The sequence below is a fragment of the Rattus rattus genome, chromosome 9 (assembly GCF_011064425.1).
Source record: "Rattus rattus isolate New Zealand chromosome 9, Rrattus_CSIRO_v1, whole genome shotgun sequence".
Taxonomy (NCBI): Eukaryota; Metazoa; Chordata; class Mammalia; order Rodentia; family Muridae; genus Rattus; species Rattus rattus.
Genome location: NC_046162.1, coordinates 73,911,379 through 73,928,831, shown reverse-complemented (window position 1 = coordinate 73,928,831; position 17,453 = coordinate 73,911,379). Strand labels below are relative to the sequence as shown.

At 47.7% G+C, this 17,453-nt stretch overlaps 1 protein-coding gene across 1 annotated transcript; it reads right to left on the bottom strand.

The window, feature by feature from the left end:
- Positions 1-4,936: 4,936 nt before the first annotated feature.
- Positions 4,937-7,599, bottom strand: LOC116909557 (cactin-like). The gene is given in 5 exon segments (XM_032913176.1): positions 4,937-5,999; positions 6,001-6,279; positions 6,281-7,107; positions 7,109-7,193; positions 7,195-7,599. Coding segments are annotated over 5 exon segments (2,304 nt in total). The 5' UTR covers positions 7,497-7,599; the 3' UTR covers positions 4,937-5,188.
- Positions 7,600-17,453: the final 9,854 nt, after the last annotated feature.

Here is a 17,453-nt window from a genome sequence, read left to right as displayed (position 1 = left end):
GCCAGTGGGAAAATTCCACCACAAACCTCCAAGCACAAGGACCCTTCCCTTCCAGGAAGAAAAAAAGCTAGTTTAGTTCCTGGAACGGCTACAAGCCAAATGGTTAAACAAAGCTACCTGTGACTCCCAACCAATCCCCACCCCTTGGAAAGTCCCAAACAGTACACTGGGTCAGTTTGAAGGTTGCCTCGCTCCACCAGTAGTACATAGTACCTGCCTAGTTACCATTGTTCAAATTCTGCACCAAGCTGTTTGAATTCTGCCCCCATTGTTTGAAAAGTATACAACCCCCTGTTAGAATCTGCTCCTGGTCCTCTCCCTCCCAAAGTGGGGTGACCACAACTCATTGGAACAATAAAGCTCCTCTTGCCTTTGCATCAAATACCACCTCTGTGAGTCTCATTCAAGGGGTCCCAGAAGAGGTTCAATTCGGACCTCACACTTATAGAGCTAGCAGTGCAATGCTTGTGGGTCTAGAGTCTTTGCTGATCTTTGCTTCGCTGAGAGAAAGGCACAGCCAGTTCTCCTTGTGTTCTTCCTGTTCTCTCCTGCTGAGGCCTGGCTGTCTCTGTGAAAGAGCCAGAGTTGGGTCCAATCTGGGGCCAGTGGGAAAATTCCCATGACAAAACTCTGAGCACAAGGACCCCTCCCTTCCAGGAAGAAAAAAGCTGGTTTAGTTCCTGGAACAGCTACAAGCCAAACTGTCACATAAAACTACCTGTCACGGGGTTGGGGATTTAGCTCAGTGGTAGAGTGCTTGCCTAGCAACCCCAAGGCCCTGGGTTCGGTCCCCAGCTCCGAAAAAAAAGAAAAAACAAAAACAAAAAAAAGCCCAAAAACTACCTGTCACTTCCAACCGACCCATCCTTGGGAAAGTATTGGACAATATACTGAGTCCAATCTGAAAGTTGTTTTGCTCTACCCTGCCTAGTTACCATTGTGCAAATTCTGCCCCTGTTGTTAACAAGGTACATAACTCTCTGTTAAAGTCTGCTCAAGGTCGCCTACTCTTGAAGTGGGAGGACCCTGACATGTTGGAATTAAACTCCTCTCGCTTTTGCATCGATCACTGCCTCTGTGAGTCTCATTCGAGAGGTACTGGAAGAGGTTCAAATTGGACATCACATTTGGTGCATTAGCAGGGAAACTCGCCTCTTGTGGGGGACCCACAGGAGAGTGGTGAATCAGAGGAGTGACAACTTGAGCAAGGAACTGTGGTTGTCTTGTCTGTGTTTCCTCTATCTAGCGTCTTTGCGTTCTGCTTCCGGTTTGGTTCATGCTTGCAAGCATCGAGAAGAGAGCCTGTGTGTAACCAGAAGAAGGCTAGGAGGACACTTCTGCCTTTCAGACTCCCGGTTCCAGCGTGAGCTGATGGGGTCGCCATAGTAACTAAGGAGGGGCTTGGGGGATGCTCCAGCCTCACCTCTCCAGTTCTGGCATGAGCTGACAGGTTGCTAGGGCTTTGATCTTGCGGGAGGCTGGCAAAGTCACCAGAATCTGTGTGCCTCTTGCTCGTGGCAGGAGCAAATAGTCTGAGTCATCCTATCCCTGGCAGGGATGAGCTGGTCTGTGTTTTCCAGTTTGAAGATGCAAGATCGCGAGAATCTGTGTGAATTTTGCCTGTGATGGGAGCAGGTCGTCTGAGTTACTGCGTCTGTGGGACAGACTGCACCGGTCTGTGTACTCTGCCTGCAGAAGGAGGCAATTGGTCTGTGTGTATTCCGCCCATGGGTCAATCTGAGTTGCTCCGTCCAGGCAGGGACAGATTGTCTGTGTCTCAGACTGTTTTCTCACATTAATCTTATTCTGAAGTTAAGACCACTTGATAAACTTGGAGTGACCTGCTTTTGATGTTAAATGGCCCCCAGAGGGAGACCTTTTATTTCCCTAGGCTGTCAACAGTAGAGGATAAAATGTTTCAGAAGTTTCCCCCCCTCCCCCTGGCTAATACCTCTTGGTCACCAGGAACAACAAAAGCCAACTCCAGCCCAGAAGTCAGCTCCATCCTTGTTGACAGCTTTAGGGCTGGAGAGGCGGCTCAGTGGTTAAGAGCTCTTCCAGAGGTCCTGAGTTCAATCCCCAACAGTCACTTGATGACTTCCTTTTTTCTCAAGACCGGCTCCAGGTTTTACAGCTCACACCAGCTTATCCCCCCTTCCCCTTCCCTTCTGTGGAGTGCATACTAGCATCCAGGGTCCCTCACAGGAGAGGCCCCAAGTGTGCATACGTATCCCTCAACAGAGCTCGAAACTGACTCCTGGTCACTCATTTTGTTCAGTAAATGGATATCCTTCTTGCCGAGAGAAATGCTTTTTCCAAGTCTGAACAAATATGGTCTCTGAGTTATTAAAATAAAAGAGAAAGAAAAAAAAAAAGATGGGGACAAATAACCCCTCTTGTAATGTCAGGCATACCTGGCCATTATGAGGTAACTGTGGGGGTTGGGGATTTAGCTCAGTGGTAGAGCGCTTGCTTCCCCAGCTCCGAAAAAAAGAAAGAAGAAAAAAAGAAAAAAGAAAAGAAAAAAAAAAGAAAAAAGAAAGAAAAAAAATGAGGTAACTGTGGGGTAGAGTTTAGATCAAAGGCTAACACCTACCCCCCAAAAGCTCTTACAGGTTCTCTTCACCACAGACAGAGGCCAAGAAACTGGTTAGGGCTTCAGTGTGGTAAAAGGTGGGGGACATCTCCAGATTTGCCACCAGACTCTGTAAGCAGGTCTCAAAAGGCCTTAGAGACTGGTGGGGACTGGATGATGCTCCTTCCCTTTGCCCTATATTAGATGTATATGGCATTCTAGCCCCCATTGTATCCAGCCTACAGTTGGCGGCTACTACAGATCTGAAAAATGATACTTTAAAATTTAAGGTCAGATCTAACCCAATAGGCTCATTAATATGTTCGGCCTAAATTATGTTCTCTCTATGAGGCAGGCCCGGTTCCAGAACCACACAAGTCAAAGAGACTGGGTCTATATGAAGAGATCTCACCAAAGTGCTTCTAAACCCAGGCGAAAAGGACATTTCATCATCCTGTTGACCACGATCATCACCTGAGTGCACTACGACCGTGACAGACCTGCTCCTCCACTGAAGGAGACCACCTGGCTCCAGCCGTACCAAAACAGAGTGTTCAAAAGGACACCAACCCCCTAGAGTTAAAGTTGACTCAGTCTCGGTCTGCTGTCCCTGCTAACTACATGTTTATATGCACTGTGTGTCTTATATCCTCTTCCGCTGTTATGAAGGTGCCCTAGCTAGATCCCTGATAATTTTACTTTTATTTCTGACTTTTGGCCCCTAAATTTTACAGTCCAGTTAATGATCTTAGGGTAACATTATATGCACCTAGAAGCAGGGAAGTAAGAGTATGTGCTAGAGGACTATACACTTCAGGACTGAAGCTATGCTAAAAGAAGGGGGGGGGGAGTGGAAAGAGCCTGAGTTGGAGACAATCTGAGGCCAGTGGGAAAATTCCCATGACAAACCTTCAAGCACAAAGGACCCCCTCACTTCCAGGAAGGAAAAAGCTGGTTTAGTTCCTGGAAAAGCTACAAGCCAAACTGTCAGACAAACCTACCTGTGGCTTCCAACTGACCCACCCTTGGAAAAGTCTTGAATGATACACTGAGTCCAATCTGAAAATCGATTGTTCCAACAAATGCACATAGTACCCTGCCTGGTTACCTTTGTGCAAATTCTGCCCCAATTGTTTGACGTCTACTCCAATTGTTTGCAAGGTATGTATATATAACCCTCTGTTAGAGTGGGCTCAGGGTCCTCTCCCCTTGAAGTGGGAGGACCCTGACATGTCAGAAATAAACTCTTCCTGCTTTTGCATCGAACACTGCCTCCATGAGTCTCATTCAAGAGATCCTAGAAGAAATTCAATTCGGACCTCACATTTGCTAGGTACAAGGTACCACTACTGCCGATTCATGTTTCCTATCCCAACTCTACCAAATTGGACTGCTGGTGTATCTGGTGTACTTGGGAGTGGATCAAGCTGCCGATGCTGACCTGCGAACTGAACTGCTGATTTCCAGACAACACGGATGGGAGTTGCTCCAAAGAACCTTTCTAAACAGGTCCACTCCCTCCGTATCCTTTCTTTCCCACCAGGCAAGACTTTAAATTTTGAAAAAGGAGAGTTGAGATTTTATAAACAATTTGGATTTTAAAGCAGACTGGATTCCTGAAAACACATTTTTTTTTTTTTTTTTTTTTTTTTTGGTTCTTTTTTGGAGCTGGGGACCAAACCCAGGGCCTTGCGCTAGGCAAGCGCTCTACCACTGAGCTAAATCCCCAACCCCAACACATTTTCTTTTAATGGAAGGACACTGTAGCTGTCTTTAGACACATCAGAAGAGGGCATCTGATCCCATTAACGATGGTTATGAGCCACTATGTGGGTGCTGGGAATTAAACTTAAGATCTCTGGACGAGCACTCAGAGCTCTTAACTGCCCTCTCTCCAGTCCCCAAGACTGGACTCTTTTGTCAATAGGCTTCCTATTAAACAGACAAAACCCATATTCGGTCACACGGTGGAACAAGTCTGTGGAAACAACAGGATGTTTCTGCCACAGCAGGCAGTCTTTCCAGACAAGCAGATATCTGCGGAGGGGGTGGGGGTGGGGGTTAGGGCCTGCACAGTGCTGGTGACTGTAGCTTGTAGTGATATTAAAAACATTCCAGGCTATCACTGACTTCTTTCTGACTAAGGCATTCTCCCTACCCCCATGACTATCCTAAAGTGGCTACCCCACCACCACCACCACCACCACCACGATGACCACCACAAGCACCACCAGCAGCAGCAGCACCCCCCTCCGTGCCCAGCTGGAGCACTTACGATTTCCTAGTCATAGGTCCCCTTTGGCTAGTCTGCCGAAAGTTGCTCTAAACTCCGGTTCCCCTTAGAAAGAAAACTCCAGAGGCTTATGATTTATCAGTCAGTTTTATAACACGAAATTCTCAACCCACCAAACACCCACACAAAGAACTTAAAAGTAAATCGACATCAACACAAGCGGAACACCCAAATGGGACAAACCCACCCTACATAAGAGTTAATCACCTATCTAAGAAGTCCCCACTACGTAGAACTCCCAGGAAGACCTGGTTCTGGTTCCTCTTCCTCTCCTAAAGGTTCCATCTGGTCTCCTCCCCTCTGTCTGCCCCTGTGTCTCTCTATCCCTCTGAATCTCTCTGTCCCTTCTCTAAATCTCTCAGCCCACCTTCTTTTTCCCTGCTGGATCCAATGACAGGCTTAGCCTCGTCTTTCAGCTGCCCACACCTGTGTGCAGACGGCAATCTACAGTCCACAGATCCCCAAGGCTTCTGGAAGAGGCCTCGTAGTCCGCTCGGCCTGGCCTCAGAGGAGCTGTCCAGAAGCCGGCCTGGCAGGGGCGGGCAGCCCACACCCACAGGCGTCAGCGGCTTGAAGTGGAACCAGAGCTGGAAGATTCCATTGGCGAAGTGGCCGCGGAAGCCAAGGCGGTGCGAGTACTCCCACTCGCGCCTGACGATCTTGAAGGCGATGTCCTGGTAGGGTGGGCCCGCGTGGAAGCACACGATGGCAAAGTCCGAATTGTCCACGCAGCCCTCCAGGAAGTACTCGGGCGTGGAGCGCTTATGGAGGAGGTTCGGGTAAAAGATGTTGAATTTGTAGCCCTGCACGATCTTGGGCAGAGGGTTGTCCACGTCGTAATGAATCTGGTTGTACTTGTTCCACTCGAAGCCCGTGTGCACGCGGTTGAAGAAGCGCGGCTTGTGTGGCCAGTACTTGGCGGTCCACGGGGAGGCGCAGCCACCCAGTGGCATCTCCACGTTGAACTGTGCCTTGTCCTGCCCCATACCCTCCCTCGCACGCCAGAAGATGTCCTCAGCGTTCTGGCTCTCATCCCCCGGAGCCTGGAGCTGTTGGCGAGACAGTTGCAGGCGCTGCAGATCCTCGTGTGGCTCCAGCACATGCGTGTCCACTGGCAGCTCGTGCGCTCCGATCCAGACTCTGCCTTATCAGGTCCTCCTCCATCAGCACTGCCTGGCCACCAGCCTCTGCCTCTGCCTCCGCCTCCCCCAATGCTGTGGTCTCCTCGCGTTCCAGGGGCTCCGCTGTGTCCACTGACATCCCAGGGCTGGGGTGCCGCGCGCCAGGTTCTGGGCTGTGGCTGGCCCTGGGCTCTGACTGGAGGATGGGGAAGAGCGCCTCACTGTCCACAGCCTGCTCCTGCTCCAGTTGGAAGAGCTTCTGTCTGAGAACATCTTGGTGGCGCTCATGGCGCTCTGGCCATGTGTGCAGGCAACTGCTGCAGCCGGCTTTCCCAGTCGAGGGTGGGACCACCGGCCTTGCCCTCGACGCCCTGGAGGATGACCTGCAGCTGCCTGAACATCTTACCCTTGAACACTGACTGCACATCGGAGCTGACCGGGGCATTGACCCCCTCACGCCATTCGCCTGGGCCCTTGCCACAGGCCTCCAACCTGCAGAGCTTGGCGGTCTCATCCTCTGTGATGGTCGTCATGTCCCGCCAGAAGTCCACGTGCTTACCCTGCTCCACTTCCCTGTAGACATGGATGTCCTCCAGCAGGTCCTCCATGTCTGCCACCGTGAGGCTGTTGAGGAAAGCGTACGGTTCGCGCATGTCCACCGCCTGGCCAAAGTCGTCCTCTGCACTGATGTAGTTGACCAGCAGGTCGATGGGCTTGGCTCGCCCATCTCGGATTCGGATCGTGGAGCGAAGCTTGGCCTGCTGCAACTGGAAGCTGTGCTCCTCCCAGCTCTTCAAGTGTTCTGCCTCCTTCTGCCGCTGCAGCAGCTCCTGCTCCTGCTCATGAGTGGCTTTCTCCATTTCCCGCTCTGGCCGCAGACGTTTGATCTTTTGCAGCTCCAGCGGGTTCTCCTCCCGGATCCTCTTGTGGTGCTCCTTCAGCTCCTCTTCTCCCAGGTGGACGATGCCTTTTTTCTCCAAGGCCTTTTTCCAGATGAAGGTGCCTAGCAGGTTGTTGTCTCCAAAAAGGTTGTTGGTGTAGCCCACGTACTCCTCACCCCAGCCCATCTTCTCCTGCTTTTTGCGTTCCTTAGCTTCTTCCTTCTTGGCCAGACGCCTTTGCAAGCTTCTGCTCAGGCGTCTCCAAGGCCTTGAGCAGCTCTTCTTGCTGCCTGGGCTCCTCACGAAGCCGCAGCCTTTCCTGCGGGCTGCTGCTGGCTCATGGTCAGGGTAACGGCCCCTGAGCTGCGGGAGCATCTCCGGGAGTCCGATCTAGATGCTGGGGACCCTGGGGACCAATAGTTCCTGTGACCCTTCCGAACCCGGGAGCTGGGTGCCCACTCTTCACCTGAATCAAAGTGTGAGGGCTGGTCCTGTGAGTGCCATCGGGGTGGCCAAGGGCTCTGGCTTCCACTCCTAGACTTTTCCTGGGCTCCTTCAGAATCTAACGTGTGCCCACTGCTGCACCACTTGCGTTCACGTCGCCTTCCGCTGCTCTGCTCGCTCATGTCTGGGACTCCGGAAGCTGCGCAGACTCCACCCCTGCTGCTTCCGACCCAAGTGAGAGTCCGGACCCAAGTGCCGGCTCGTACTGTGCAGGGAGACTTTTATACCTTTTCTTTTCTTTCTTTCCTCCTTTTTCTTACAAACAGGAAGGGGTGGATTCCACTGGGCCAGTTCAGGCTGGAAATAGCCCTGAGTGAGCTCAACCTGCATTTTTTAAAAAAATATTAATGGATGTCTTTTAGGTAAATGTTGCTGTCTTCAGACACACCAGAATTGGGCATCGGATCCCATTACAGATGGTTGTGAGTCACCATGTGGTTGCTGCGAATTGAACTCAGGACCTCCGGAAGAGCCCTCAGTGCTCTTAATTAACTGCTGAGCCATCTCTCCAGCCCCCAAGACTGAAAGTGTTTGAAATTCTGAAAGGCTGTGGGACTCTTTAACTCTATAAAATAGTTTATACTTTGATGTCTTATATGTGATCTTGAGGATAAACAAGAAAGAAAAAAGTAGTGGCTTCACAGCTCTCTGTTTATGTATTAATCTGAAATGGCTCAGTTGTGCTGCCTAGATTCCTGTCAATTTGACACAAGTTAGAGTTATCTAAAAGGGTGAAACCTAAACTTAACTCAAAAAGCAAAAGGACCCTCCTCCAGGTCCAGCTGTAGAGCGTTTCCTCAATTAGTAATTATGGGTTGGAGCCCTGCCCATTCTGGGTGATGCTGTCCCTGGGCTGGTGATCCTGGGTTCTCAAAAAAGCAGGCTGAGCAGGCCACGGACTTGCTAGCCATGCTAGCAGGCAAGCTCTTAGGCATCAGGAATTCATGGCTTCGGCATCAGGTCTTGCCTTCAGGTTCCTGCCCTGCTTGGGTTCCTGTTGTGACTTCTTTCGGTGATGGATTGTGAGCTGAAAGTAGAAATGAAAGAAACCCTTTCGTCCCTGTCTTGCTTTTATGGGTTTGGTGGAAGAAGGGAGATCCCTAGGAAAGACAGGGAGCAAACTGCAGCACTCAGTGTGTGAAGTTCTAGGAAGCCACAGAGAGGCACTGAGCAATGGCTCAGCTGGTGGGGCACTTGGTACTCTTTCCACTCCCAGCACCCACACTGGGCTGCTCATAGTGGCCAGCTACTCCAGCTCTGGGATTCCAACACTCTTTTCTGTGTGTACCCCATACTTGGTGTATACACATGTCATCCTTTCAAGAAACCAACCAACCAGCCAACCAACCAACCAAATTGAAACAGAAACAGTTGCAGGCAGCTCGGGGTGTGTGAGAAGAGTCGAAGCAAACTAAAAGAGCCTGTAGTGCTTAGAGAAGGCCTAAGAACTCAGGTCTTGGTTTGTTGAAAAGTGCCTGCCTAGGACCCCTGAGGCCTAGGTTTCATTCCAGTCCTACAAAACTTAATGGTGGACTCCAGAAATCCAGAAGCCAGGGAGGGAGAGGCAGGAGATTTAGGAGGTACTTAGGGCCCGTTCCTTAGAGCAATCTGTATCTCGAAACAACAAAGCTGTTGGGTGGTGGTGCACACCTTTCTTCTTAGCACTGTGGAGGTAGAGGGAGGGAGGCCGATATCTAGGAGGTCAAGGACAGCCTGGTCTATAGGACAAGTTTTAGGATACCCAGGCAGACACAGAGAAACACTGAAATTACCCAACCAAAACCAAACAAGAAGAAAACAAAACCACAGTGACCAGGGCATCTCAAATTCTGAGAATGAGTCACACCACCTCATTTGGTTTTCAGCACACACACACACACACACACACACACACACACACACCCTGGCAGGACAACATACGGAAGTGCGTATTTTACCAAAGAAGACCTTGCTTCCAGGTTCTCCCAGCATCACTCAGTCCCTAACTGGCATACCCTGCCCCCAGTGTGAACTTTGCAGTCTCTTCTTCCACTGGTTACTCCCTATATAATTCAGACCCCCCCTCTCTCCCTCTCCCTCCCTCACTCCCTACCTGCTTCTCATATCTTCTCTCTCAGCCTGATTATCCCCTTCTTCCTCTTTCTCTCCCTCTTCTACCACCACCCTTTCCCCTGGTGAGTTCCCTGACCTTGGTTCTTGGGTTAGGGCAGCTTCCCAATACACTTGCCTTTAATACTGGCTAAATTGAAGGGCAGTGAAGAAATAACCTATCAGATGGGGCCACAACTGGCACAAGTTGAGTCCGAAGGCCCATGGCCTTGGTCATTCCTGGTTACATAGGGACCACTCTGTCCCTGTCTCCTTCTCTGCTGGATACATCATTTCTTCAGACTCTCTGAGTGCCCATCACCACCTATATTGACTCACTTAACCCTTACAACCCTCAGGTAGGCTGTGCAGTGATAGGAAATGACATTTCCTTTAGTGTTGGCTTCCCTCAGAAGCAGTCACTAAAATTCTGCCAATGGGAGAGCCTTGGCTCTCTTCTGGTAGCAGGGGGTGGTAGCAGTGATGTGACAGGTCTGGCAGCAATGGAATTCTCTCAATCTATCAGAGAGTTGAAACAATGGACTCTAAAGACATAGGAATTTCTCCCAGAATACCATGCTAGGAGAAGCAAAAGGCCCCAGCTATAGGGCCTGTGTAGGAGTGGGGCAGGGATATGGGGAACAGTTGCCTTTCCAAAGGAGACTTTGCACAGTCCTAATGTCTTGTCAGTGTGGGCAGTAGTGGTGCAGAATTTAGTCTAAGCACTCAGAAGGCAGAGGTAGGCTGATCTCTAAGTTTGAGGTCAGCCTTGTCTCCAGAGTGTGTTCCATGACAGCCAGGGTTACACAACCCTAACTGGAATAAACAAAATAAAACAAGGAATCAATAGGTTAGAGCACTTTACAGGATAGGCCAATAGTAGGAAGAACACGCCTTGAGAAGGGCTATTTAGATTTGAAAATCCTTGCCCTTCTAGTTAGACTTCAGTCTCACTTCAGTATCCCTAAAATGGATTTAGAGGTTCTCCAGATCTCTTTGTCCCTCTTTCTAATATGGCCACATTGAATGAATCTCCTTTTTTTTTGCTTTCGAGTTTTTGTTTGGCTGTTTTAAATGGCTTGCTGATGGGTAGATGACTTGGGGCTCAAATTGGGACCCCTACCACCTTTGCAGGAAGCCGCAGAAAAAGGTTGACTCAGAACCTGCATTTGGAATACAGCTGACACTTTTTTGGAGACAGGTTGTACTGTGTAGCCCTGGCTGGCCTGGAACTCAGTATGTAGACCAGTCTGGCCTCAGATTCCCAGATGCCCTCTTACCTCCGCCTCCTGAGTACTAGGATTAAAGGCTTCTTTTTCAGTGAGTTGGTGTTGAAAGGGATTTGTGGTTGTGTTATAAAAGCATCAAACTTGAGCTTGGATACTATTTATATACTTTTTGTATGACATGAAACATATTTCCAACTATTTAAAAATGTAAGGCAGGAGTGGGCCTGTTGTCCCAGTTGCTTGTGAGGCTGTAGGGCTAATTGAGCCCAGGAGTTCTGTGTCATTTTGGGCAATATAATGCAACCCAAAAATCCATAAAAATCATCGTTGGCTTGAAATCCATACAAAGGCAGGAAGGGCAAATGGAGCCTGGAGGCTGTAGATATTGACCCTTGGTCCACATTCCAGCCATCTCAAAGCTCCTTAGCACTAGGCAAGCAAGTTTCCACAAAAACGTCTGGCCCTCCCATTAAAGGTGGTCTAGTTTAGATATTATAATTTCGTGCATTAATGTGCACACCCAAATGTCCCCACTGATTCAGTTTGGCTTTAGTGGAGCCCCTCCCTCAACTGTATAGTTTGTTAACAGGCAGCCTGCTTTGTGGATAAAGACTCCCTGTAGAATAGAGTACAAATACCAGCTGTTGTGACAGTGACACTCACAAGCTACTCTTCTCTGTTCCTTTCTATCTCATTATAGTACTATCCAAAACCCACAGACCTATGTTCCAGGAAGAGTTTAGAGTTTTGATGTTTTTTTTTTTTCATCTCCACTATATGATCAATTTTTATTTACTCACACCTATCTAGCCTGGACCTACTTGCCACTGACTGAGGTCCCCTTTCTTCTCTATGGACATTCATATCAGAGCCCTCCTCTCCTGTGAGCTGTATTATGCAGAGACTCATTCCTCAGCTTGGAATTTAGCTCACTGTTAGAGTGCTTGTGTGACATGTTTGAGGCTCTGGGCCTGATCTCCAGTCTCAAACTACCTGTTTCCACATCTGAAAACCATGACCATGACTTCATGAGCAGTGTTAAAGTTGACACAGTATCTGGTAACTATCAAGTAACTACGGCAGATATAGAGTACATAGAGTAGGCAAGCCATCAACCAACTGCTTGCAGGAAATTACACTATAGATTAAAATCCCAGATCTCAGCCTCCCTGAGGATTAAGAAAAGTTGATTAAAAAAAAAAAAGTTAATGGTAAGAACTAATGGTCAGGTTCTATTTTTCTTTTTAATTGAAAACAAAGCTCTGTCTGCAGCCCTGGCTGTCATAGAACTCCATGTCCATCAGGCTGGTCTTAAACACAGCATCTTCCTGCTCCTGTCCTGAGTGCTGGAATTAACAGATGTGAGCCACCACATCACTAAATATGGTTCTTGTCATTGTCTCTCTCTCCAGTTCTGTTCGGAGAAAGACTAACATGGGCTGGGTATGGTGGCACAGGTCAGTATCCTACTACCCAGGAGGTACAGACAGGAGGGTGAGAGTTCAAAGTCAATCTTGCTTAGTTTCAGATGGCAGCTGAGGCTTTAGGAATTCCTGTCTCAGAAAACCAAGGGGCAGGGCAACAAAGGCCATTCAATATGGATGATTCAGTAGCTTAGAGGTGGGGACTGACTTATTAAAGCAGAGTTTATGCCTCTCTTGCATTTTAGCTATTAGAAAGCGGAAACATAATGATTTAAAAATATGGAGAAGAGGTTAACAGAGGACACGAGAGAAGGGAGGCTGCTCTTCAGAGAACAGGAAGATTGTTCAGCATCAGTGGGCTGTGGGGAAGAGCTTGTGACTTGATTAAGTTAAACAACTGTGGGGGTTGGGGATTTAGCTCAGTGGTAGAGCACTTGCCTAGCAAGCACAGGGCCCTGGGTTCGGTCCCCAGCTCCGAAAACAAAACAAAACAAAGTTAAACAACTGTGTTAAGACTTGCTTAGGGTGTGGGGGATTGACTTCAACAGTAGACTGCTGGCTGCCTAACGAATGCAAGGCCCTGCCTGGGTTTGGTTCCTAGCATGGGTTTAGGGAATATATGACCAACTGGCTTAGGCAGAGCTTCCGAAGCACTAGACAGGGAGGGGAGACAGGAAAGAGATGACTGGCAGTGGTGAATCTCAAGGAAGCTGAGTGCTAGCCTCTACTTGCCTGCAACTAGTTCTCCATTTTATTAGAAATGGGAAGAAAGGAAATAAGACCAGCAGCACACCCGCTCTGTCAGCCAGTCACTTCCTGGACATTGTGTCAACCTCAATACTGCCCATCAGGGTCACCATTTTCAAATGAGGAAACGGGGGTGAAACAGAACAGTCTTCTGTCAGACCACTGCCTCTTTTCCATTGGCCACTAACAATCCTGTCATGCCTGTGGCTGGAGGTATATACCTTGGTTTCTATAACCGGTAACACAAAGTCTGAGCCCCCTAATTTCCCAGGGTAGGAGACGAACATAAATTAAGAGATTTTATTTTTCAGTGTTTGGATATGTAGTGCTCTTCCAAAGGGCTCCTGTGGCCCACAGTGGTGGCACTTTTGGTGACTGGATTATAAGGGCACTAACTTCAACAATGACCAATCTACTTACTATTGATAAACAAATGGGATCTTGGGTTCTTGGATGGAAGAAGTAGGTCCCTGCAGCTGGAAGGTCCCTGCAGCTAGAAGGTCTCTGCAGATGGACGTTTGAAGCATATCTTGCCTCTGGCCACTTCCTGCTACAAGATGAGCAGCTCTACTCCATCATGCTCTCTGACATGAAGGAGTAGAGCCAAGGACCATGGGCTGAAATCTCTTGAGATGGAGGCCTTGTATAAATCCTAGCTTCTGCAAGTCGTTTTCTCAGATATTTGTTACAGAGACCAGAATTTCAAAAGCCACCCACCAAAATGTAATGTTTATATTAAAATGGCAGACAACCTCAGTTTTGCTTCCAATACTATCACTAAATGATTCAATGCATTGATAGTCTGTTTTTCCAAATCAAATGCACTGTCAAATCAACTTATGACAATTGCTTAGGTCCATGACAGAAATGTGAAGCCAAGCTGAAGACCATTAATTCAGGAATTGCTGTCAGGTACATAAATATTGCAGGATATTTGGTCATACTGTGAACTCAAAGATTTGTGTTATTTACTGGGAAAACAACTGTCTAGTTGTGGTGTTGCTTACCCTTAGCACACACTTTTAACTCCTCTGCCTGGACTTTAGTACACACCTTTAATCCCAAACAATGAAGGTAAAGTTAGTTTGTAGAAGGAAGCACCCATGTTTGAAAGTAATGTCTAACTGAGTGGCAGACAAAGTGACGAATCAGAGAAAAATAGAGCATGCCTACCTCTCGCAAGAAGGGAGAGCAAAGGGAAGTTACTTAAGGGGCAGTGCAAAGGATGAGGAGGCAGCTTTACTGGGACAGTTGTAGAGACAGGCTGTGGAGAGAGAACAAGCTAGACACAGGTGAACACCACACAAACCAAAGAGAAGGTACCAGGAAATTAGAACATATTGGCAAAGTTAGAACATATAGGCCAAGTAGAGCAAAAAATCAGAGGCTAAGAGAGAGAAGCCAGATTGAATCAGTGATGGTTTTTATATGCTTGGCCCAGGAGCGGCTCTATTAGGAGGCATGGCCTTGTTGGAGTAGGTGTGTCACTGTGGGCGTGGGCTTAAGATCCTCCTCTTAGCTTCCTGGGAGTCAGTATTCTGTTAGCTGCCTTCAGATGGAGACGTGGACCTCTCAGCTCCTCCTGCACATGCCTGCCTGGATACTGCCATGTCCCAGCTGTGATGATACTGGACTGAACCTCTGAACCAGTAAGCCAGCCCCAATTAAATGTCATGGTGTCTGCTCACAGCAGTAAAACCCTGAGACAGTCAGCTTAGAGTCTGAACCAGAACAGCTGAGTTGACCAGTCAGCCAGAGCTCAGGTAGAAAAAGAAAGACTGAGCTTACTCAGCAGTAAGTCTCAGAGGCTGAAAACATTCTAGGCCTAGATAAGATTGTATGGAGGTTAGAAGCTTCCAGGCCTAGGCCCAGGTTAGAGATGTAGGCAATAAGGCTTGGGGATAATTACTACAGGAGAATAAAAGATAGTTGAACACATAAACTATCTCACTTAACCATCCAAATGGCCCTGTATAGTAATACCATTTTATGAACAAAGTTGCTGAGGCTTGGAGCTTAAGACTACCCATCTATCCTTTAAAGGACTCAGCTGGGATCAGAATCAAGGGCTTTACACAGGACCTGTGTTCCAGGGTACCATACTGCAACATCTTTCAGAGGTCAGAGGCAGGAGCAGTACAAACACACAGGTACCTGGGTACCATCTGCCCACTCTTGCTTTATGCTGGCTTTATTTTTGAAAACAATTCCATTCTGTATTTCAGGACACCCATGAACAATTATTCTTCTGCCTAAGTCTCTCAGGTGCTAGAATATTAAAGGTGTGAGCACCATGTCTGAACTAGATAATGCTACTACCACCATGTCCAATGACAGCATCTCCCTCCCCATCCTCCCCCCAATCAGTGTGTGTAGTGTGTGACACAGCATGTGAGTGGAGGTCAGAGGACAACCTGTGGTTTCTCTCCCTCAACCATATCAATCTCAGGAATCAAGTTCAGGTTATGAGGCTTGGTGGTGGCAAGTGCCTATACCCATGAAATCATCTCTTATCCTTTTGGTTGTGAGCCTATTTCTTACCAACTCAGCCATCTCTTCAGCCTTGATAAACCATCTCTGTGGCCCTGGTATCACCTTTTTGATGGAGGTAACCATTATGGAACATTCAAGAACATGTTTGCCTGAGATGGATGTGGTACTCTGACCTATAATTCCAGCACATGGGGGGCAGAAGATGGAGGACTGATGCAAATTTTTGCCAGCCTAGGGTAGAGTGAGACTTTGTCTCAAAAACAAGACAAAAACAGAAAATAAATTACTTAGGAGTCTGAAGTATCAGAGACAAGTGATGAGGTAAAAGGTGTTAAAGTGTTCTGGTGTCTTCCTCAAGATGCTTTTCCTAGAAGTTAATTCTTTAACGACCAGCCACTTTGCTTTTGGCAGGTCCAAAAGCAACGTTAGAAAAACCCAACTCAAATACAAATCCTCAGGGACTCACATACATAATAGGTACTATAGGCTCCATAATGAAGTACAAACAAAAATTCTGCTTAAGTTTAACACAGATTTCCCCAATTTCTTTGTCAAAGTAACCTTTACTCTTCCTTTGATTCATTAGTAACCTACAGAGAAATCTGTACAACACACTGTGGAGAAAACTATGCTAGGCTAAAGTATGACCTGTGGCTTTAACATCAATTTGAAAAACTTTCCCTTCATTCCTCTTAAAACCAAAATCTGGTTGCACCCATGTTTAAGTTTTCCATAGCTGATGGGAACTGGATTCTTACACGTGACATAGCATTGCTTGCCACTCTCAGGATACTTCATGAGCCCAAACATAGCTTACATAAATTGATCCCTGAACCCTAGGTTAAATTAATGTTACAAACATTTCTTTTGGGAAAAACATATTTTCCTGCCTTACTGATATTTTTTTTTCTGGTTCTTTTTTTCGGAGCTGGGGATCGAACCCAGGGCCTTGCGCTTCCTAGGCAAGCGCTCTACCACTGAGCCAAATCCCCAACCCCTCTGATATTTTATTTTTGACACAGGGTTTCTTTGTATAGTCCTGTAGATAAGGCTGGCCTCAAACTCAAGAGATCTGCCTGTCTCTGCCACTTGGGTGCTGGGATGGATCAGAGGCACGTGCCGCCAGGTCTGGCTAATATATTTTGCCTTATATGATGCTTAAAATAAAGTACCCAACTGTTTTAAGCAGTTTCTATTGGAATAGCTGTTGATCCTAGAGTGATTTGACGTGAGTTTCCTTGACATGCATACATAGTATGATTTACTTGTGTGCCCGGCCCTTTAAAAGATCACCAATGGCTAATCAACTGACTCTTTGGGAATGCTTAGCAGTTAGAACTGCTTGACCCTATGACCTTTAGTGTCAGTTGACTCTTGGATTTCTGGAGACAGGGAGTAGGGTCCAAGAATCAGAGGAGTAGGAGAGAGTAGGATCCAGGTGGCAGTAGAGGCAGAAGAGTAGGGTTGGAGAAGACAGTTGGTGCACAAGAAAAACTGAGAAGGGCTAGAGAGAAGGCAGTTGGTGAAGAGATTGAACCGTGCAAATAAAAGGCCACTGAGCCAGGAGCTGAGCTGAGCCAGTAAAGATTTTACCGTTAGGAGATAGAGGAAGAACCCATGAAGAACCCACACAAAATAGCGGGGGGAAAAAGAGACATAAAGCTTCATTTATAGAAAACTAAAACTGCTGGGCAGGGTGGCACTCACCTTTAATCTCAGCTCAGCAGAGGCAGGGGGATCTCTTGTGAGTTTCAGGACAGCTAGGGCTACACAGAGAAACCCTGTCTCAAACCCCTGCATCCCCCCCACCTCCCCCACCAAAAAAGTGAAACTAAAAATTTCATCCGTGTTCAAACGGTTCTTTTAAAAATGCACTCAGGAGACAGGCATCAGGGCGGTTGCCTGTAACGACAGCTCCTAGGGCCTGAGGCAAGAGGACTGAGAATTTAGACCAATCTTGGCTACATAGTGAGACTCTCAGAAAACAGATAAAGGTGAGTCTATGTGCGGGAATGTAGTTCAGTTGGTAGACTGCCTGCCTAGCTTGTAATTAATCCTAGCTCTTAGAATGTAGGGCAGGAGGACCAGAAGTTTGACT